At 38.9% G+C, this 23,379-nt stretch overlaps 1 protein-coding gene across 1 annotated transcript; it reads left to right on the top strand.

The window, feature by feature from the left end:
- Window positions 1–318: 318 nt before the first annotated feature.
- Window positions 319–22,262, top strand: trim8a (tripartite motif containing 8a). Its single transcript, XM_082154718.1, has 6 exons — window positions 319–2,821; window positions 17,028–17,123; window positions 18,606–18,839; window positions 19,367–19,398; window positions 19,507–19,622; window positions 20,452–22,262. Exons 1-6 carry the CDS (start codon window positions 2,228–2,230, stop codon window positions 21,078–21,080), a joined length of 1,701 nt encoding a protein of 566 aa, XP_082010844.1. The 5' UTR covers window positions 319–2,227; the 3' UTR covers window positions 21,081–22,262.
- Window positions 22,263–23,379: the final 1,117 nt, after the last annotated feature.

The raw sequence follows: 23,379 nt of genomic DNA, 5'->3' as shown, positions 1-23,379 counted from the left end.
GATGGATGAAGTTCGTTACTCCTGCCTCGTGTGGTTTATTGCTGCTTAATAATTCCTGACAGGTCTGTGGTTAACATTAACTAACATTAAGGTGTTTTTTAACGGTAAGCTGCTAAATAAAAAAATACTGGAACACTTCTTAAGCCATGCTTAAAAAATTTAAATAAGTGATTAATTTACTGCAGAGAAACAGAATTTTGGACAGATCACAAAAAAAAGAAAAAAAAAAGAAATAGAGGCATGCCCCTTTAAATCAAGCCCCTCCTCCGTATATTAACCCCTCCCATTTTTGTGTCAAATCCGCGCTGGTCACGTGATCGGGGGAAGGGGGGAGTATGTGAACTGTATCCTGAGTTGCAGTCCTGTGCCTGCATTCCTCTCATCTAGGATTTGCTTGAAAGGAGAAAAAAAATATCATAAATAATAAAGACGCAGATTGGAATACGGCTGTAAACATCTGATTTCCACCAGGATTAACATTTTAATGGACGTGATATCCCTGGATGGTCGCTGAACTGGATATTTTCGCTTTACGTGAAGCGTCTATATAAAGGGCATACAAATGAGAGGAAAAGTAAATAGATACGTCGTTTTTAATTCGCGTTAAACAGGAAAACAAGATGGCTGATAAGCGATAACAAGGGCCAAACGATATCGTCTCCTTTAAGAGCAACAAAGGTATTGATGTAGGCTTTGATACATGAATATTTTAGGCGAGTTAGCTTCGTCAAAATAAAATACATGACATTAGGCACTACAAAATGAATGCAATCCGTTTCTGGTAAGTGCGAGCAGGTAAACATAAGGCGAAACATGGACAGGGATCGCGTTATGGATCATTCTATAATGTTCAACCAGAACAGATAGCGACAGAATAGATTTGACAACGATAAAATCGCTGCTCTTTGGGGTTTAATGCTACGAGAGCATGTTGGCATGCAAGTATACGCGTCAATTGTTTGTTCATTCAAAATCGCGTCACGGCATTAGATAGATGGTGTTTCTGGCTTTACCTTATAGTTGTAGAGGACAGAAATCCTATCGATATAGTATTACACGAGCAGCACAAAGGCTCAGGTCTACTTTTTTAATATAATTCCAGCAGGGCAAATGTCATGTGCCCCGAGCACAAATCAAATGCGTGATCGACTGCTTCAGTAAATGCGTGCGAAAGGACGTTTTCAGTGCTTCAAGAACTTGTGGCGTCACCCTTTTCCTGTTTTAAACCTAGCTAAAGACTATATGCTTCCGATGATTAGACATTTTCACTTGGATTTAACGGATCTTATGTTGACTGGCATTGGACTTTAGACGAATGTTGAAGCCTTTAACCTAGTAGTTTATTATCTTTCAACGGATAGTCAGGCATCTGTCATTCAGGCTCCGTCTGTCTCTGGTGTTTCATTCGGTTGCCATAATTAAAGATAGACTGACAATTGGTTTGTCTGATACTTTTTTACAAATTCACACTTCTGCTTGTTCATCGGTTCTTCGTTGTCGTTTTTAACGATACATTATACCGTTTAACGTTACGGGGTATCTGAAGAATAGCTTATTTACAGGTAAAGTAACAACATTTTTAATATATCGGTCGGTTTTTATTTGTTAAATTATGTCATTCATTAATGTGTAGCTTAACAATCAGAGAAAGCTCAAAACAAAGATGAAAATAAATGTGCCAGTATTTGGATCACAAACCAACTTTGCATAGAGTAAATAATTACTTTTGTGGTAATAAACTATTCATAATGCATATGTTTTATTTGTTTCACTTAGTTATTCGTCTGTCAAAAGAGTAATCGCTTATAAAGTTCTTAAACATAGCACCAGTCGTTCATTTTTCCCATTAGGATCATTTTAAATTAAGTAGTTTTTCGTGCTCTCTAAATTAATACCAGAATTATAGTTTGTGTTTTTAGTTTGTTTAATCAAATAAACATTTGTCGATAAAGAAGGGCAAGTTTCTCTCATTCCAAAAACGTCATTTATTCACGCCCGGCTGTGGTATTTGATTACTGACTAACTTTGCCAGGAGCAGAAACGCTCCCTTGGCATATTTGGGGCTGATCAACAGCTGTTTCTCTGGGGCTTCTGTGCTCGTATGGTGTTCATCAACTGACCTAACATCTGGATATAAATGAAGGAGTCACGAGAATGAGCGAAACGTTGTTAGGACGGTGCTAGAACTTGATGTTTGCCTTCCACGAGCGGATCAAGTCAAGACGGGATGTCTGATCAAATGGCTGAGATGGCTGAGAGCTGGCGGAACTGCTTTGAGGAGGAACTCATTTGCCCCATTTGTTTGCATGTGTTCGTGGAGCCCGTACAGCTGCCGTGCAAACACAACTTCTGCCGGGACTGCATCAGCGAGGCCTGGGCCAAAGACACGGCCAACGTGCGCTGCCCGGAGTGCAACCACGCGTACAACCAGAAACCAAACCTGGAGAAAAACATCAAACTCAATAATATTGTGGAAAAATTCAACGCGCTGAACGTCGAAAAAGCGCCGGCCGTTCTGCATTGCATTCTGTGCAGGCGAGGGCCTCCTCTTCAAGCGCAGAAAGTGTGTCTTCGTTGTAATGCACCGTGTTGCCAGTCTCACATCCAGACGCATCTCCAGCAGCCCTGTCCTGCTCCTGGACATCTACTGGTGGCGACTGAGGAGGTCCGGGCCTGGAGCTGCCCGCACCATGACGAATACAGACTCTATCACTGCGATGTGGAACAGGTGGCGGTCTGCCAGTACTGCTGCTTCTCCAGATGTGCGCCAAACCATGGCCATGCGGTGCGCGACGTGGAAGTACGACGCAATGACATCAGGGTGAGTGCTTTGCTCCCGAACTTCTCTGTAGAGACGTATCTATACTCCGCCTGTATCAGGGACTGATCTGAGCCCAGTCCATTTTAGACATTCGATATGTACTATGGATTAACCTGGTAACTCAGGCCCTGAACTGGTTTAGCCCTGTTAAATGCATGTTACCCTTAATGAACTTTGCTAAAATGTAATAATTAAATAGATGGTTATTTAAAGGGATAGTTCACCCAAAAATGTTGTCATCATTTACACACCCTCAAGTTGTTCTAAACATGTATGAGTTTCTTTCTTCTGCTGAACACAAAAGAAGATATTTTGAAGAATGTTGGTAACCAAACAGTTGATGGTTGCCATTGACTTTCATAATATGGAAAAAAAAAAACATGGAACTCAATGACTACTGTCAACTGTCTGGTTGAAAAAGAAGTTGCAACACATTATATAAAAAAGAGAGAAAGAATGTAGGGTGGGACTTGGTTGGTTCTATTCATTCATTCATTCATTGTATGTTGATTGGATGGAGGCGGATGATGATCTTATGCAGATTTGAGAAATCTGTCCTTTCACCCGATGATCAAATTATGACATTTTGATAAAAAATTATGGTCAAAACATTTAAAAAAACAACAACATGCATGGATGAATTATTCACACCAGATCATCAAGATGCATTTAGAAAATAGATGAATTTATATTTCATGCCAACTTTAAAGGCCCCCTGAAATCAAAATTTAAGTTTTTTAGCATTTAGTATGAATATGTTAGCCTTAACGTTATGAATAAGCTGGTGTGTTCCAAAACATTGACAAAATTCGCTTTTAGGAGATATAAGCATTCAAAACTTAGTCTCTCACTTGCCCTAAAATGGATCACAGATTTTTATGACATCACTGCAGACTTCAGCTTCTCATCACATCTTCTGTCCAATCAAATGCTCTCTAGAATCTAAAGTCCCGCCCCCTATGATATAAATACCACCTGGCCAAAGCGACCATTAACACGTCACAGAGCAATGTGGGTTGGAGTTGTTAGGTTCCTCAAACGCTCGAGTTTTATTCCATTTTCTAACTGTACGTTGGTTAAAGCAGCACTCAGTAGCTTTGGGACTTCTTCGCTGTATTCTCGCTTTTTGCTCGCAGGTTTCTCTCTAGAGCTCCCCCCACAGCTTCGGAATAGATATTTGACAACACTGTCGTAAAAACTCGTTGTTGATTCTCAGACACCAGAGGCTATAGATCAACGACATCAAAGCAGATGGGACGTTCTTTAAAACGTCTTCTTCATTCGGGTTCGGACAGCGTGAGGGAGCGCAATAATGACAGCATTTTAGCAGATTTCTTTTGGCCGTAAAGCAATTGTTTACATCGCGAGACCTGATATCACGCGAGACTTCCTGACGCAGCGGCCGGCGGCCCGCCGGCTCAAAGTTGCAAGTGCGTATTTTTCGCTCACGGGCACCAGGGGGGTGCGAAACGACCACCATTCAACCCGAAATAAGTAATATAACCATTCCAATGACTCCGAAGCTGTTCAGTTAAGGTAAAAAAAGTTACTTAGTTCACCTTTAAGAATGAAATGGCTAGAATTTATTCGCACCTCTATTATTGAATCCAACGTATCATCAGCGCTCGGATTCGCTTCCATGGTGCTATCAAGTACGACTTGCAGTCTGTGAGGTAAACTAAACGCTATTGGCTATTTGAAAAGGGGGAGGAGCCATTCAATATGTCCCACCCAAGCTACCGTCAACACATCATACAAAGCTGCGCATTCCAAGGCACTTCAGTGGGTCTTTAAGGCAGTCGCCCAATGTAAAACCAGGCATGCTGAAAAAAACTGCACAATAGAGTGGTGCAGGGATTAAATATTTTAGCATCACCCTGGTTCCCTTGACAAAAACACAATAGTATTTTTCCTTTGGCTTTTGGATTACAGCAGAAAACAAGTTCTGTGATTAACAATAACTTATGATTCTTGCGCTTTGTTTATCATAATAATCTTCACAAACACAACTTATATGAATTTTGAAGCGTAAATACAATCGGCAAAGGTCAAAAGCTAAACGTAGGCTATAAACGAACTACACCATGGTCTCATGACTTTAATGACATCATCACTAATTTTCCGTCAACTCATTCAGTCTTTGTTTCCCCAAAAAGTTAGTTATAATAGCTTGCAAGAGCAGACTAGTGAGTAGATGAGTTCGATGACATTTAATGTCACTGACAACCTCTGTAGTCCATTTAGACACTTGTTACCAACTGCCTTTTACAAGACAAGTAAAAGCTTAAAAAAAAATCACAAGAGGGTATTACTTGTGTGTTTTATATCATAGAATAGAAGAGTAGCTAGGGACTCACCGTGCCTTAAAATTAGTCCATATTATGAGGTGTGTAGACAAAGAATTCCATTCAATTCATTAGAGAGGCACTTCAAGAGAGTCCGCACACTCCGCCAAATAAAAGAGACGTCAAAAAGCGAGACAAAATCTAATGCTTTTACTGAAAAAAGTGGCAGACGTTTCGGTCACATGTGACCTTTCTCAATGCCAAGCTTACAATCTCTTTGTACAATGTCTTTGGTGGAGGGCCTCTCTTATATCATAGAATAAAATGTGAAAATATCTTAAGCTTGTGTTAACCACAAACCTTATTTCAAGCATTTAAAAAAAACGTTTAAGAAACCTGTGTCGTGGTTTCACTTCTCAGGTCATACATTCAACCAGTTTAAGTAAAGTTCTTTGGCAACAAGGCTAAAAAATAAATTTTAGTTAATTTAAACAAAATGTCGGAAAGCTTGTTTGAATAACTATTTATTTATTTACTATGATTATATTGTAGGAACTTTTATCTGTTTATTAATGTTTTATTGCCCATACTTACATAAACACATACATACAAAGTACTTTTTGTCGGTATTCCATAGTACTACTAACTAATATTTACACTGTAAATTTACACATTTAGCTACTGTAATGTAATGGTAATGTAAAAGGAACAAAACGTAGCCTAGCAAAAGCCTCAATTAAACATTCAGAGTTCTGAGGACTTGAAAAGACTGAACTTTGTTTTCCTAATCAGTTTTACTCTTTTTAATTTTTCATCATGAATGAACCTATTGGATGGGTGAACAAGAGTAAACTTCCTTTCAAGGGATGAAGCAGTCACTTCCTCTTGACACATTAGTTCTGTGCTGGAACATGAATATATACCTAGATAGTTCTGTCATATCCAGAATCTCTGTGCCCTGCCAGCTGAATGTTAACACCTGTATAATGAGACTGTCAACACTCTTTAGAGTGAGAAATATCAGGTCTTCTGCTTTATTAAGTTAATAGTGAATAATTGCCCCAAAGCTAGTCAGGATAAGTGTGAAAAACTAGCTTTAGTGCCACCTGTAATGTTCAGTAGCAGGGCAACTAAAAATATTTGATTATATCTCTTCCATCAGTTTATCAACCTAAAATAAACACTTTAGTATATAAGTACTTTCTTATCTAAAAGCTCATTTTAAAGGTAAATCATATTAAAGATGTGTTTTTTATGGCTCCAAATAGGTTTATTCTCAGTGATTTGAAATGTTCACTGCATAATAAATTCCACCTACACATATTTTCTTCTTTCCTGTAAAGCCCCTTTCACACAGAGATTCCGGAAAATACACGGCTAATGTGTCCCAGGATTTGTCTCGGGATCGTTTGATTTTGGTTCATTCACACTGCCAGTGATTTTCCGGAATCTGTGAGTGCGTTCACACACATCCCGTAAAGATACGTGACGTGAGGATGTGATAACTCCTGTCAGATGTCAGTTCTGCTGATAACTCCTCTTCGTCGAGTCCATACTTCCCAGTAACACCACTGGGTTTGCCGAGTGGCTCGTTCCCCATATGCAGTAGCATAGGTTGTAGAAAGGCCCGTGCGATGGCACGTGCGTCATCACTACGACACAACTCTTACGGCATTGGTCCTGGCTTTTGTTCACACAGGGCGCATTCCGGGACTGATCCCGGCAATGTTACTAGTTCCCCATCCCGGCATTGATCCCGGCATCAATCCCGGGACGTGTTTGCGTTCACACAGAAGGCACTCTAGCAATTTTACGGCAATTTCCCGGGATCAACACACTGTGTGAAAGGGGCTTAAGATTAATTGCCAAATTGCAGAAATAAAGAGCCTATCCATAAAACAGTAGCACTTCACTAAAGAATACTTGCCTTGTTTGATTTATAGATTAAACTATTTACATAGACTTGTCATCTAAAAAAGTTTTTTATATGTTAACATCAAGCTCTTGAATATTGGAAAACCAAATATCTGATAATCATATACTAGCAAATACTTAAAGTGGGGTCCAAAAGTCCACACTGAAAATCAGTGTGTACTTAAATTGATGTAAATGGAGAAATATTTCGGATTTCTAGATCACTAATCAAATAAGTAAGCTTGTGGCATTTATTATGTGATATTTATTTATTATTTTATTCCATTGCAAGTTAAACTTTTAACTGAAATTATGCTGCTGATAATATGATATTTGTTATGGGGAAATGTAAAGACTTCTATCCATTTTTATTTTTCTGCATTTATTTCTCCTGATCCTCAAAGCTACTTATTAAAAGTTCTTTTACCTATCAATTAAACTGATGGATATGCTAATAAGTAAATTAGCCGGGACATTCTGCAGTGTAGGACTGAAAAAACACGCTTTTCCTTCAGCTGCCTCCCAAAGAATAATGAACTGTTGTGAGTTGAGCTGCTGCTGCTGGACTTGGCAGGGATGACTTCTGGATGCGTGGAGGAATGCTTTTTAGATGGCCAATGTGTCATGGCTCCTAAAGCAGCCAAGTGTCTGTAAAAGGAGGGGGAAAGAGAGGGAGGAAATGGACGCAAGGCCTGCTCTACCCACAGCTGCTGTTGAAAGACACACACATCCCTCTGTTCTTTCTTTCGCAAGTGCATAAATTTAGAGAGTGTGACTCAAGTGGTCCCACAATAAAACTGCCTGGCCTTCTTTGCTCCCTCGCCTCTTGTTCAGGAATAGGACATGGGTTCTCGGCAGACACAGGAAGGGAGTGACCTCAGTTCCCTCTCTGCTCCGTTCCCAATAATCCGCCTCCTGTTTGCAGGGATGACATCATGGGAGATCCAATGGATGATCCCCCTACTATCTCTTTTGCTCCTTTTTATACTGCTTAATATGATAGGAGTCTGCTTAAGACATGTTTACTCTTTTGGATGGCCCACTGACATTCACGCTTCATAGAATAACTTCCACAAATTAACTGCGTTCTTAAATATAGGACCCAAGCAGTGAGGAATTATATAAATGTGGCTCAGCCCACATTTGACCATTTTCTGCAAATTAGTCATGCTTTCAGTTGGACCGGATCATTCGAAATGTAAATGCCCTCCAGATTTTGCTCTAGAAAGACTTGAAAATTGATTGTGGTGTCACTGAATAATTTGAGAGGCCATTCTTATCACACCGTAGCACACAGGCAAGTCCGGACAGCGTTATATGACTCCCACAGTCGGCCTTGAGAAACGTTCAGTACAGTCGGATGACTTCAGATGTTTGGAATCACAGTCATATTATTGTGAAAGTGGTGAATGTGATTCACTGTTTGCACCCATGACATGCAGGTTCTGCAAAGGATCACATAACTGCTTAATCATTTTGGGCTGCATTCGAAATCACATGCTCTCTTTGAGTAGGTACTTATTTTGAATAAAGAATTACTTCACCACCACTAAAAAAAGTATGTTCAGTTCTATATAGTATGAGTGTGTGTAGTATGAATGTAATTCGGACGTACTACATTCGCCATGTTGTCATTTTCCTGTTACCTACCAGCGTCACTTATGTCGCAACACTGCTATTCACAAATCCTCTCCTGTGGCCTCATGGGATAGTAAAATGTCCATTGAATGCACTCTCTGGAAGTAGAAGGTCATCCCGGTACTTTTTGCCTACTCTTTTGTGAGTATTGTGAATTCGGACACACTTCTTTTGTTTCATACTGTTTTTGGCCTACTGTATGCGTTTTTGGATACAGCCTTAGAGCTTAACAGGAAGGTTTTCTGGAATGAACTGCAAAAGCAAATGGAGAAATTCTAGTATGAAAATAAGGAAGTTGTAAGCAAGCTTGTTTTATCAGCTAAGCACGTTGCTGGCAATGTCCTTTGTGATGGCAATTCATCTGGACAAAGCTGCTGTAGATGAATGCACTATGATTATATGGAAGCAGTTTGTACTGTAATAAGGTGCTTTGCTTCATCATGCTGTGTGCCATGCCATTTCCCATTGTCATCATGCCTCTGCCAAGATGAACAGATCTATCGGTGCATGTTCACGTGAGTGTCAATTGCTTAGTGTGTATGATCAGATAAGAATCTGAGAGAAGCGCTGATGCATTACTGATGCTGTGAAATATTTTGCATGCTAAATATCTGGATCTGTCTAAAGGCAACTTGGATCACAGGCTTCTTGTGTGTGCAAAATTCAACAGGAAGAAATCCAGTCTCACGCACGATTTTATGTTATTTCCTGTATCAATTTTTGCGTGTGTAACTTTGGTTTTAGGGGTGTTACGATTCTCCAAATCCTCGATTCGATAAAATTTTCGATTCGATTCTCGATTTTTACATTTATTTCTATTTAAAGCACAGGTTGCTATGCCATTTTTAGACTAGACTTTTATGCAATATAATATCTGACCTTTGTTCGCAATGTACCACACTACATTGTCAAATTTAAAACATTTATTAACAACATAATGTAACTTATATCTTCAGTCAATTGGAAACTTAAGCAAAATTACCTGCCATCTAGTTTCTCTTTTGTAACTGCAGTCTTCTTCACAGAAGATGACATTCAAGTTCACAACAAAACAAACAAAAACAATAAAACAGCCATGTCCATAGTCTCTCCATAAACTATTTCCGAACAGTTGAACATATACCACACAGGTAAATGTGCACTGCTCAGACCTTCAATAACTTTCTCCTTTACATTATTGTACATGGAGGGTATCACCGTAGCTGTGAGATGCATTCTTGGGATTTTGTAGCGTGGTTCTAGCACACTAATTAAATGCCTATTAACCGGAGTTTTCCACCACCGAATAAGGTTGCATGTCTGCGAACGTTGTCTACATAACTCACTGGAAATCCAAAATACACACAAAACACACCGGCGACTTCAGTGAAAGAGGAGGTGGTTCAAGTTCTGTCGATGGGTCTCCTGCATCTGCAGTTGCCATGCTATCTTTTGACTGGTTGTAGCTAAGTTAGAGGAGGTCGACTCGCAGCACTTCAACACGTGTGTTTTTTTCCGCTTGGCAAGCCGACCAGACGTGACACTGACATGGGGGCGTGGCAGCATCGACGATTCCATTTTTTATTTCGAAGTTCGAGATTGTGACTTAATTTCAGTCGAAATCGTGACACCCTTGTGAAACATAGTTTGTACCAGATTTGGTGATTCTTCCTATTGAAATGTTGTGTTTCACAACAGCAACTAATGGTACCCCAGACAGTTGTGTAGTTTGAGAAGAACAGCGATCCGATGACTTTAAAAATCGTGCTTTCAGTGTACCCAGCATACTGACTGATTCAGTAAGTTCATTCCATGAAGGATTTGTCAGGCCGTCATAAAACGTTAACTTGTTACCTTTTTTTTTTTTTCTTTTCTTTTTTTATGATTTATTAACATCTAAAAAGTATGGTTGTTGAATATCTAAAGATGCTTTATACAGTAATCAATCTCAGGATGAACATTTAGATGGAAGATACAGTTCCGTCAGCAATTACAAATAAGCTTTTAGAAACATTCACTTATATCCAGTTTAAATCCATCCTCACTAACAAGTGCCTCTCCACTGAGATAATTTAGGCCTTATATATTAAAGGGATATAGTTTCATATTTAGATTGACCTCTTGAAAGTGAAATGTAACTATACACACCAAGTCACCAACCAAGAACCAACTACACAGAGCTATTCATTAATGTCTTCTGAGTGGCCTTAAAGGGATAGTTCACCCAAAAATGAAAATTAGCCCATGATTTACTCACCCTGAAGCCATCCTAGGTGTATATGACATTCTTCTTTCAGACGAATACAACCGGAGTTATATAAAAAAATGTCCTGGCTCTTCCAAGCTTTATAATGGCAGTGAATGGCTGTATATGTCTTTGGAAGTCCATCAAAGCGCATCTATTCAAGATTAAAGTGCTCCACGCATCTCCGGGGGTTAATAAAGGCCTTCTGAAGTGAAGCGATGCGTTAGTGTAAGAAAAATATCCATTAACAATGGGTGAAGCCTAACAATGAAGCCGGCATTTGAGAAGATGTGCTATGATGGCGTGGACGTGGAAGTTAAACATATCGTGCAGTAAAGCGCGGAACAAATTTAGCTTCCAAACTCCATGCAAACACTTGGATATATTCGCCTAAGATTAGTGCACATTTAGGCCTATGTAGGTTTGCGTTAACCATAGAGCGAGTGGCCATGTAAAGTGGATAATGTCAGGCTACTACTTGCGTGTTTTAAATGTTAAGTCATGTTTAAGGTCACACATCCCCTTTTTGTGGTCATTCTTTACCTGTGGTCATTGGATTTTCTGCCCGACACCAGCCGTGTTCGCGATCTGTCAATGCGTGACTTCATCAGTTCCTGTGGAGTTTTTTTTTTCTTCTGCGACTACTCGTCGACTAACATTTAGTCAACTTATTTAGATTTTATATGTTGGATAGACCTCTGAAATAGGACAGGCCATAAAAGACATTTAAGAGGAGGGGAATATAAATATTACTGTACTCATTCTCTAGCTACTTTCATGATAGGTTAGTTTTATGTTAGATAGTAGTTTATGAATAAGATCTAAATACTATATTTATTATAGCACACAAAGGGTACTATAATAATGGAACGTGCCAGATCTGAACATGTACATGACCTTTCTTTGAACGGATCTGTACTCTCATCCATTTTACAAAATCATGCACCATTCATTAAAAAATTGTCAGAATACTGTGAGTTTTTCCATTTCAGAAGTGAATAAGTTATCTTCACTGTGCATTCAGAGCAGTGCGCTGTTCGCACATTTCACATTTAACTGCCAGGATGCCTTTTTGTCTTTGCTGTGAATGTATGTAGGTTGTTTTGAGTCACTTACAAACTGCAGAAATAAATCAGCTCCCATCCAGCATTTAGCTGTGAAATTCACACACGCCCCTCACACTACCCCACAAAACCAGCTTATTTTGGTTTCAGTCTGAGCTTGCATCTTCTTCACCTTAAAAGCTTCTTTTTTTTTTTTAAAGCCATCAACAAGCCTATCATCAGGCTTTGCATCTCTGCAATCTAATGACTTGCATTTATCACAGAGACAGTTAATTGTCTGTAGAAGTCTGTAGATTCTTTAGATGCGACCTTCCGTGCTCCGAATCAAAAGAGATTGACTGGTCGTATCTGCACATCTGCACGTTTTGAAATGAGAAGCGCTCACACAGGATATAGCACATGGATACATTCATCAGTACACCCAGTTGTAACAAATTAAAACCTTAAATATTTTTTTTGATTGCTGATAAGCTAAATGCACCGATAGTGCAGTAATTTTCTGTAACTTCCTGCTAGCATCTTGCATGAAGCTTTGGCCATTGTTGAGCTGAAGATGTGCAGTTTCCTGTGCATGTAACTATGTGTAATCGGTGACTAAGTCTGATACCACTGCTCGAAATGCCAGTCTGTAAGACCAAAGCAGTGGTACACTCATCTGTTAAAAACTATTGATTAGTTCCAGAATGTAGTGAGATGTTTTGCTGTCTGCTTCCTACATAGACTGCTGCCTTTACTGACAGCCTACTGACTGAAACGAAACGCTCTACATGGGCAGCAGCTCCGCTCAACACACAAACAGAGAGAGCTCCTATCATAAAGCTCAAGAGAGATCAAATTACAATTGACATTGAATTTGGCGTTAACATACTTCTAAGCGAATGAAGTGATGCAATAATGAGCACAGAATTGCATAACATTTTTATCAGTACTTGATTAAATAGACAATAAACAAACAAACATTTTGCATGCTTTGTCCTCCATCTTGGATTTGTTCACTGAGCAAGTTCACAATGTTTTATGGGATTAAAGCATCCTTTGCGGAGAAGGTAATGAGGGCTTTTTATTTTTTTCAGTAAAACTGTGTTTTTATTTTTTTTATCATCATCCCCCATGTGCAAAAGTAACCTCCCACATTTTAGTGGCTTTGATATTTTAGTGCCATTGATATTTCACAGAATTCATAAATGCTTTAATAAAACTTCTAAAATAATAATAAAAAGCCTTTAATCAGCTCCTGGATCAGAGATTCTCACAGTTTTTTGTCACCTGAATCCTTTTGACACAATATTTTCTCCTGAGATTTTAACGGTTATATTATAATAATTTAACAACACATGTTCACAGTTCTCTGATGTCAGTTAATGGTCACATGACATGCAGGTAAATAAATTAAATGTATGTTTTTATTTTAAAATGATTTATTTACAGTATTTTTGGTCACAATTATTTATTTTCTTATTGCGATTTTAACTATTATAGATAAACATTTAATCTTGTAAGAAAACATCTCATATTGCTTCTGAAATGATTTATTATTATATTCATTAACTATTAAAATATTACTATAATAATAAATTCTTCAAACGTTAAACCCTCCAGCTTTTATTTTGGTGGAAAACCGCAAGGAGACCTGTGAAAACTGTTTAGTTGACAACAGATTTCTAAACGCTTCTCATTACAAATTTGTTAGGATGCTGCAAGCTTATGTCAGCAAAAATGTTGGACATGTGAATGTGAAAATAAAGTGATGCAGTTTCAGTGGAGCAGCGTTTACTGTGAATTGAGCTGCTCTGAGAACTGAAAACACTGGATCATGAGCTGCTAGCGAGAACTCTGTTCTTCATTCTGAAACACAGGCTAAATTGCAGCCTTTTTCGATTTGATAATCGCACTAAGCCCTATTGCAATTTTAATTTTATTTTGATTAATTGTGCTGCCCTATGTATTTATTTTAATTGCACATTTTTATGATTTATTTAATTATGAGCTTTTCATCGACTTACAAACCTCAGGATGTTCCCTTACAAAACCCTAAAGGCCGGGACACACCAAGCCAACCTATTTCTCAACCGATGTCGGGCTGTTTTTAAGCATCGGTCAGCTTATTTTTTGGCTCTGATCTAGTCGGACACCATCAGGGTTTTTTGTTTGGGCCGATTCAGCCTGTTGAATCGGCGTCGGGCCATCGGTGAGAGAGAGAACTCTGATTGGCTGTTCAGCTTAGCGAATGAGAATAAAATTGATGAAAGCGAGCAAAGAAATCAAGACCGTACAGACAGAGGGCTGTTATAATTTTACGTCATCTTACCTGAGCAATCGAATGCACAAATATTTGATAATAACTTGAGCCGACTGGAATGAAGAAAGTGATCAGCATTATTGATATTGAAATGGTAAGCAAGTGCTGCTTTGTTTACGGTTTGTATACCTGCAGTCCTAGTTTCTTTTTTTCTTTTTAAATTACGAAAATAGACTATTGATACCTGCTGATATAGACGGATATTTACTAACGCGCAAGAACGCACATTGACAGTCGCCTTTAGTCATTTTGGTGTGTTCAAGAGCAGCTTTTTGCCTGAGACACAGTCGACGATAGAGGACAGCACAGTCGGCTTTCGTCGCCACTAGTTCTTTGACGTCGGCTTGGTGTGTCCCGAGCTTAAGGGGTGCAGTATCTAGTATATCAATATATAGTGATACAGCAAGTTCTCTGATTGGTGGTTCTCACTTCATAATTGTGGGTAATGTAGTATTTCATTGTTAAAGGAACCGTATGCAGGATTGTGGCCAAAACTGGTACTGCAATCACTTTCAAATTACTGTAGAGCGGTGTATCCCCTCCCCCTCCCCCCTGACTCGAGGTTGCCAGCTAGGCTGCAGGATCCAGCAGGAGAAATTCTTCTCCGTTTTCAGCCGTCTCCATCTTTCAAAGGCATCTCCTATACAAATCCTTGTTTTATTTCGGACTTTGTTACAATGTATTTCGGATTCATAACGAGGTCTTTTAGGTTTCGTAACGTTAGACATTTTTTATCCGACACGTTTGTAGCTGCAGCTGTGGTAACTAGAGCAGAGCTGGCAACCCGGATGCCGAAACACTACTGACTTTGTGATTGGTAGATAGGTGGAGGGTGGAGCATCAGGCCAAAACACAACATGACAACATCAACATCAGTTGAGTGCTGCAACTTCTCTTTTAAATGACAATATCCTGGCCGGACTACTGTTGTCAGTGATATAAGTATTTGAAATGAACATGATTTCTTAATGTCTAGTGACATATCAGGGCCATTTTATGATTAATTGAAATACATTTCTTACATACGGTTCCTTTAATTTGGCATTTAATAAAATAAAATAAAAATATTAAATTAAGGTAAAATGACACTGACTTGTGAGCTCATGGTATGTCTGTACAGAGAAAATGAATGAGATTTTTACTTCCAGACTATTGCGCTATATCTGTGTCCTGTGTCCTTGACCAGTGAAAGCTGTTAACTGTTTACTGTTAGAGATGCTGTTTGTTTGGCATCCATGCAAGGGTTTACAGGAGCCCGGTTGCTGTAGGCCCCGAGAATGTGCCTCTTCTCATGTGACCTATAGATCCTCCAGCGGTCTCGTGCACATTTCACTATGCAGGGATAACATGACAATCTGTCACTGACACTGAAAGAAGCCCATGCAAACAAAGGGGAGAGACAGAGAGCAAAATGAGAGCCTAAGACGGCCTTGCCCCCTCTCGCTCTGCTTCAAATTTCCACACTTATTAATGCGCACACTCGTGCATGCACAATGTGCGTTATTGTTGTCATGACAGCTGCATTTTCCCTTTGCAATCGGCCTTTTGAATGTTGCATGGACGTTTGTCTGATTAAACAACTAAATTGGCTTGTTATTCAGCATCCTTTGGACTTTGGTGTGGTGAGGTACAGTGTTCTTCTCGTGGGCATGTGAAACTGAGTATAAAGGGGATTATAAAAGCTTCAGCACACTGTCAGGCTTTGATTTGGCTGGGGGATGGGGGAGCTTTGGGGTTAGTGGCTTCCTCTGAATCCAATTTAAAACCTGTCCAGACACCTAATAGCAGGCAGAATCACACAGCAAACGTGATTCTGATGAATTAGTCTCATTGCCGACATGTTTTGTTTCATTCATTTGCTGTAATAAGCTATTTTATTTTATTTTTGGGGGGGGGGATTTCATAGAGAGGGCCTGCAGGATGTTTGTTTGGGGTTGTATGGAGAATGCATTGCTTTTATTAGCTTGAATTTGACTTTAAGACGATTTGATTACAAATATTTTGGTAACACTTTACAATAAGGTCCAATTAGATATTGGACCGCTACTAAAATGTAGCTAACAATGAGCAATACATTTGTGACAGTATTGATTGATCTTTGTTAACATTAGTTCATACAAATGCAACTGTTCATTGTTAGTTCATGTTAGGTCTATTAAATAATATTTGCAGATACAAGTTTTGATTTTAATAATGTATTAGTCAGGGATGCACCAATATGAAAATTTTGGCCGATACTAATAACCTATAATTCTTTATATTTGAAAGCCGATAACCGATATATTGGCTGATAAATCTAAATCCCGATATGGTGGCCGATATATCGTGCATCCCTAGTATTAGTAAATGTTGAAATTACCATGAACTAAGGTTAATGTATGCTTTACAAGAATAATTTGGTTACGCTATATTTGAAGGTATCCTTGTTATGGTGTATATATACAATTAATTACCAAGAAATTAAGTACTAAAGTACTGAGTGATAGTAATTAACAACATAATTGTGCATAATTTACTGTTTTTTTTTACTAAAGTAAGTAGGCTATATTTAAAGTGTAACGAGGACACCGTAAAATAAAGTGTTATTATATTTTTCATTGTTCGTTTTCTATTAATGTAAATGGAACTTTATTGTAAAGTGTTACCAATATTGCTAAAAATAGTTTTTTGTTCAGAAAAGTTCAGATGTTCCTTGAACCTGGAGTCTTTCTATTTTAAGTTTGGCAGATCATGGATCTGTGGAAAAAGGTTTGATTTGTGTTGTCTTTGTTCTTCCCTTCAGCATATGTTAATGAAGCAGCAGGATCGCATTGACGATCGAGTGAAAGACATCGAGGAGCAGCTGTATAAGTTGGAGTCTGACAAAGTACTGGTGGAGGTAAAGACACATTTATACGACATGCACACACTCTTCTGTCTTACTCTGTCTATCTGTCTGCCTGTCTCTCCCCTCACCCTCTACCGCAGCTAATGAATATGGAAGAGGCTGGTTTTGGTATGACATTGGCAGCGTCTGTGCTTAAACTGTATGTAGACCTTTTCTCCCTGTCTGCAGTTTTATGTTTGTGTTTAAGACAAATGTATTAGACAAGTGTTATATACTACAAAATAATACTGTCAAGGAGGAGGCCTGGTCAAATTCCCCTGGTCTCGGACTTGGATCCCCATTCGCTTATACAATGGCTGCTGTTCTTCCAGGGATCCACATAAAAATATGAAAATGACAATGAATATTCAAGAAAAGTTCAAATTTAATGAAGCAAATGCAATCAAATACATAAACACTTTTACTTCAACATGCATGAACCAGAATAAAATTTCCAGACAAAATAATTATTTTTTTATTTAAAATGTAAACACAAAAGTGAAAGACAGTCACATATAGAAAACTAAGTTGTGCAGACACATTAAGCTACGAAATGAAAATGAGAACAAAATCAAACTTTTTGTGACTGACTCATATCGAGTGACATTATGTCCAGCACTTTTTGAGACAAATGTTGCCAGTGTTTTTATTGTTAACTAAAACTATTAAAAATGTTTTCGTTATTGTAATAAAGCTAAAATAAAGTATAATATAAATATTAAATGGAAAAACCTAAAGTTAAAAAAAGATGTATTAAAATGACTAAAACTGAAATAGAACAAAAAAATTAAACTAATAAACATGACGGCACATAACTTAAACTAAAATTATTAAAACTAATTCAAAATATTAATAAACAATATAATAGTATACAGTATTATTTACTAAAGTTAATATATAACTATATTGTTTAGTATATAAATAATACTAAAATGACATTTTATGTTCATAAGGACAAATATATCAAAATACAGTTTAATAGCCAGTAAAGTAAAAAGTAAATTTTGGACCCTGTATATGAAGATTTTTAAGTATAATTTAGATATCACAGATACACATTTCAATCTTCTGTGCATCTCACAGGCTATTAAACCTCAGTGAGCTGCTCTACAAACACTTTTACATGTCCTCTCCTGAAACTCTATTAGCAGATGTGAAATTACTTAAACTTTTCTGCTTCTCAGATGTTTATCCTGAGAAAAATCCCAAGTGCCCATATTATGCTATTTTAATGGTTCCTTGTTTTGTTTTGGAGGTCTCCTACAATAGATTTACTTCCATCTAAGGTCAAAAACCACTTAAATTTTCTGATAATATACATTGCAGCATCACCTTTTTTCTCACAGTGTCTGAAACGGTACAATAAACTGAGACATTAAAACAACAAAATCTGTGATCATTTTCATTTCCTTTCCTACAGGGAGATATTTGTTAAAGTTTTCACATTTATGGAAACTATAGAAATTCAGTGTGCACCTTGTGTTTGTTGTGCAGGATAAGGTACAGCAGCTGAAGGAGGAGGTGCGTGTGCAGTATCACAAAATGCACCAGCTCTTAGAAGATGACCTGGGGAGAACTCTGGAGGTGCTGGATAAAGCACACTCCAAATACTGCCAGGAGAACTCAACCCAAACCCTGCAGCTCAATGCACGCCGTCAGGAGGCCAAGAAACTGCTCAGCTCTGTCCAAGTTGTGTTTGACAAGGCGGAGAATATTAACATCATGAAGGTGAGGTCGATTCTCTCTTTCACCCTTCACAGATGACTTCATCTGGTCATCCTTAACTGCCTATGATATCCTAGTCCTGTGTGTGCGATTTGGTTGTTGCAGGGGGATCAATAAATGTCTAGCAAGAATAAAATAGTGAAATCTTTGAATATTGCCTTAAGTTTTGATTATTAAATGTGATGTCACGGTTTCTTGGAAGTCTGTCTGAAACTTTCCTTCATATAAAGGCGCAGTCAGTCTGACTGGGCAGTGAGGCAGCCGTCTTGGGCCTCAGACATAGTGAATATTTCCTTAAGCACACTCTCCTTGACTTTTGCTAGAAATCCCCTTGCACTCACCCACATTCTGTCATAAACAGTCCATGTGAATGTGCCCATACCTGTGATAAATGCTTCCCTGTCTGCGTGTGGTTGTTATCAGTAGATCTGCACTTCCAGATTTTTCCATGTTTACAGACAAAGAGGCAGTCAAGCAGGAGCTTGTAGAGGAAGATTAATATTTGTGCTCTGTTTTGTTTTGCTTTGTAGAACACAAAACCAGTGAAAATACTCATGGACAGGTATGTCATTTATGAACCAAAGTGCAGAAATTGATTGAAATTGAATACTTTTATTGAATATGTTTGAATGGTTGGTAATCTGTTGATGTCAAATGGACTTTTTTACAGATCAACATCATGTACAGGCAGTGTAATGCCTCCTTACAAAGTGGGTCATCTTAATTCCAAAATATTCCTGTCTGAAGTCTCAAAAAAGGAAAAGAACTTGAGAAAAATACTGGAAGGTTAGTAAAAACTTACTCAGTGGCTCAGTGACTGGTGGGTCGGCAACTTATTGGTCTCTAATTGGGTCATGAGTTCTGGTATTAAAAAGTTTGCTCATATGAAACCAACATGAATAAAAAGATTGTTGACACGTGATTAAACTAGATTATAAAAGATTTTTCATTATTTCTCGTCATTGACCCTGGAATGACCTCATCCTCAAAAAATGTAAAAACCAATAAAACATTGAAGAAATAAGGGGCTGTTTACACAACACTGTTTTCAACTAAAACCAGAAAACTATTTATACATTTTGGACATTGGCGTTTTGGGGGCCTGAAAACCCAAACTTTTGAAAACTGGTTTCAAAGTGAAAGTTTTTGAAAAAATCATATTATCACGTATTATTACGTTATCATCTCCATGTAAATTACAAAAACGTTAATTTGTGAAAATGGTGATGACATGCGCATGTGTATTACGTGTTCAGTCTATAGGCGCAAAGTGTTTCTTTTAGTGACATCGCCTACTACTGGCCTGGCAGCATAATACAGCGTTTTTACTCATTTTCGATGATCCGTGTGAACTGGAATTGCTTTGACAACGTTATTTGCATGTGAAAAACGCAAAGAAAAAACGTCTTCATTTTTAGTACATCGTTGTCATGTAAACGTACCCAAAAAAAAAAAAAATTGGTTTTGGGGACCTTTTTTAAACTTTTATATGATAAACAGTTTTGAAGCACAACCAATTGAGAACCACTAACTTGGCTTGCAAAAACATTTCTGTTCAACACATTGTTTTTTTTTCCACAAATCAAACTCATTGTCCTCATCTCCTTGTTTCCAGCACCATTCAGTACTCCCGCACACTTCCTCCAGAGCATATCTGTCCACCCCTCCAATGCGAATACCTCCGGGGGTGAGAAACGCAAACACTCCACAGCCTTCCCTGAAAGCAGCACTAGCCTGCTGGATTCCTCGTCAGGCCCCATGAGCAAACAGCAGTTCCTGGGTCAAGGTTCCAGCTCCGCAGACGGGCCGACGTCACAGCCGCCCTTGGCTCCCTGTAGCTCCACCCAGCACATTGTAGGCCTCAGCAGTAGCAGCAGCGCCCAGTCGGTCCATCATTCCAGCTCAGTTTTTACTCCAGCTGACTACCCCAATCCCAGCTCCTCCCAGCAGGCCATGCTGCCCCAGTACGGTGGCCGTAAGATTCTCATGTGCACGATGGACAACTGCTATTGCTCTAGCGTCCCCTCCATATCGAACCACCGTGGCCATCCTCCCTACCCTCGCTCGGGATCTTTCCCTTGGACACAGGATTACTCGCACCCCCTGCCCTCCACGGCCTCAATGTCCCAGCCCCTCCAAGGGCTCTCCATGCACGACTGGATCGACGCCTCACAGAGCCACAGGCACCCTGATTTCTATGGATTGTATGGGCAATCTTCCACTAAACCATACGTCACCAGTTAACCTTCCACTGCATCTCCGGTTTATCTCCGATATCTCGCTCATTTCCTCCATAGACATGTTTCCCGCCTGTCTTTCAAAACCAGGCTTGTTAACTTCACAATTACAAGGAAAACAGCACTTTTTATCATGCAATGCAAGCCTCTCGGCTTAAAAACTCCGATCTCTTCCAACTTAAGCATTAAAACCCTGTCTGTCCCTGTGTAAAATAATAAGGGAATCTTTCTTTGAGAAATGTGGAGGCGGGACCCAGCTGAGTTTTTTAAAATTACAAACAGATTTCGGTTAATTGCAGAGGGTTTTGACCCAGAGCAGATAATGATCACTTGTAAACGGAGTTAGTTTTAACTCCTTTCACCTCCCCTCTTCTTGCCTTTAGGGCATCTGGAATCTGGTTGTTTTTTATTATGTGCTAAAGATTCCTTTTAACATTGCTATTAATCTTCTACAGTTTTATTATCAGTAGATGGGGAATATTGTTATTAAAAAAGAGGGATAGAGTCTGTTTATTATTTATCATATTTCACCTCTACTGCACCTTCAGATTTTGGGCTTAAGTTTCTGCTGAACCGCTCCACAGGTAACCACGATTATGGTTTGACGTGTTACTTACATTCCTTAGAGGCCAGAGGTTCTTGTTTTTCTGTTATGTTTACAATTATGTATTAATATTTTTCGTTAATTTTCAGTAGGTTGGAAAAGATCAGTACAAAAACTCAATCCAGGTTCTTTGGAGGCTTCACTCAAAGAGGTTCCACCAAGCATGTCATGAGCTATTGCATCTGAAGTACTTCTGGATTCTGCTTCCTGTCAGATAATGTTATTTCCTGCATTTAAGCAAATGTGAAGCATGTTCAGGATGATTGGTGCCTACACACACCTCTGAGTCTTATAACGGTGTAGATATACTTCCTGTTTTAGTCGGTGACGGTGAAGCCCGAAGGGGTCTGTGGTCACCGCGGAACACAGATTGTTGTGAACATGCTGGAAAAACTTCCTGTTTGTGTCTGTAGGCATGCAGGAAGGCCTTTCTGTGCACTCAGAACTCCAAAAAGACTCGACTGAGTGAGACTAGAGAACAGTTGACTTTTTTTCCACATATTTTATACAAGAAAACTGGATGCATACATTTGGAAATCGAAATAAATGTGCTTCAAAAGAGTATTAAATGCTGGTTTAAACAGATGTGTGTGACAAATCTTTTGTAATTTTGCAATGTAGTTTTCTTCTTGGCGGCAGAAGTCATGGCTCTAAACTATGGAGTGGTTCTCAACCAGGAAGCCTCAGCAAACTTCTAATCATGACTTAAAACAAGACAAAAGCATCAAAATAAGATGAAACAACTAAAAATCAAGATTTTTTTTTAGAAAAATGTGATTTCTAGACCTGGAAACGTCATGTTAATTAACAATATTTTATAACCCGGTGGAAATTTTTTATATATTTTATGAATAAATTTTTTTTTATTATTTTTTTTTTTATGCCGAGCTCTAAAAATATTTTATTGTGTTGCAGATCCGACTAAAATCCCATAAATCAAGCATGACCCTGTTTGTCTTTGGCTTGGATCATTTGCCTAGACCTTGTTGTTGATGATCAAAACAGGTTTGGAGGTTATATTTGAAGTAAAGTTAATCATTGTTTATAAGATAGTAACAGCATTATGGGCAAGCTCGAAGCGAAAATTTAAGCGAAATATGTGGCTTCCAATAAAAAAAGAAAAGAAAAGAAAAAAGCCAAGACCACTTTTAAATGATTTAAATATAGCAGCCTAAGGACTGATGCCAGACTTTCCAGCTCTTCCTCATGGGTCAATGGGGGGCATCAGTCACATTTTTCCATTAAGGCATGGTGGGATGGGGGCGCAGGGCCGGCTGAGGTAGAAAGGGGATGGGGGAAGTAATCAGGCTTGAAGAACAGCTCATCATTTATTTATAAAGTGTAACGTTCCAGCCCCTCTCCTCCCACAAACCCCATACATTCATGTGCTCTCAAACCAACACAGTCAACATTTTGTGACCAATTAGAAATCTGACTGGACTCTACCCTCTTTTTTCCCCCTGCTTGATGTGGGTGGATACGCCATATGCTCCGAGAGCTCTACAATGGGTTTGTTTTTCTGAGCTCTGCCGTCCCATGATGCTAATCACGCTGGCTGCTCATGCTGGCTCATTGCAGCCCGTGGGAGGACTGAAGCCTGCCGGAAGGATCGATTGCAAAACACAACAGAGGCTGCCCTGCTTAGCTCCTCTGTACATGTGATCACATACGGATGTATGTGAGGCCTGAAGTGAAAAGGAAA

Source organism: Leuciscus leuciscus, assembly GCF_965113295.1.
Source record: "Leuciscus leuciscus genome assembly, chromosome: 22".
In the NCBI taxonomy this organism is placed as follows: domain Eukaryota; kingdom Metazoa; phylum Chordata; class Actinopteri; order Cypriniformes; family Leuciscidae; genus Leuciscus; species Leuciscus leuciscus.
Note: the sequence above shows the minus strand (reverse complement) of the source record. Positions and strands in the feature narration are given on the sequence as shown.

What these genes read in the sequence shown, in the direction of transcription:
- trim8a (XM_082154718.1), top strand. Translation starts at nt 2,228, where the DNA reads ATGTCTGATCAAATGGCTGAGATGGCTGAGAGCTGGCGGAACTGCTTT. An exon ending in TACGACGCAATGACATCAGG is followed by an intron (nt 2,822 to 17,027) that starts GTGAGTGCTTTG and finishes TCTTCCCTTCAG; the next exon opens with CATATGTTAATGAAGCAGCA. An exon ending in AGAATATTAACATCATGAAG is followed by an intron (nt 18,840 to 19,366) that starts GTGAGGTCGATT and finishes TTTGCTTTGTAG; the next exon opens with AACACAAAACCAGTGAAAAT.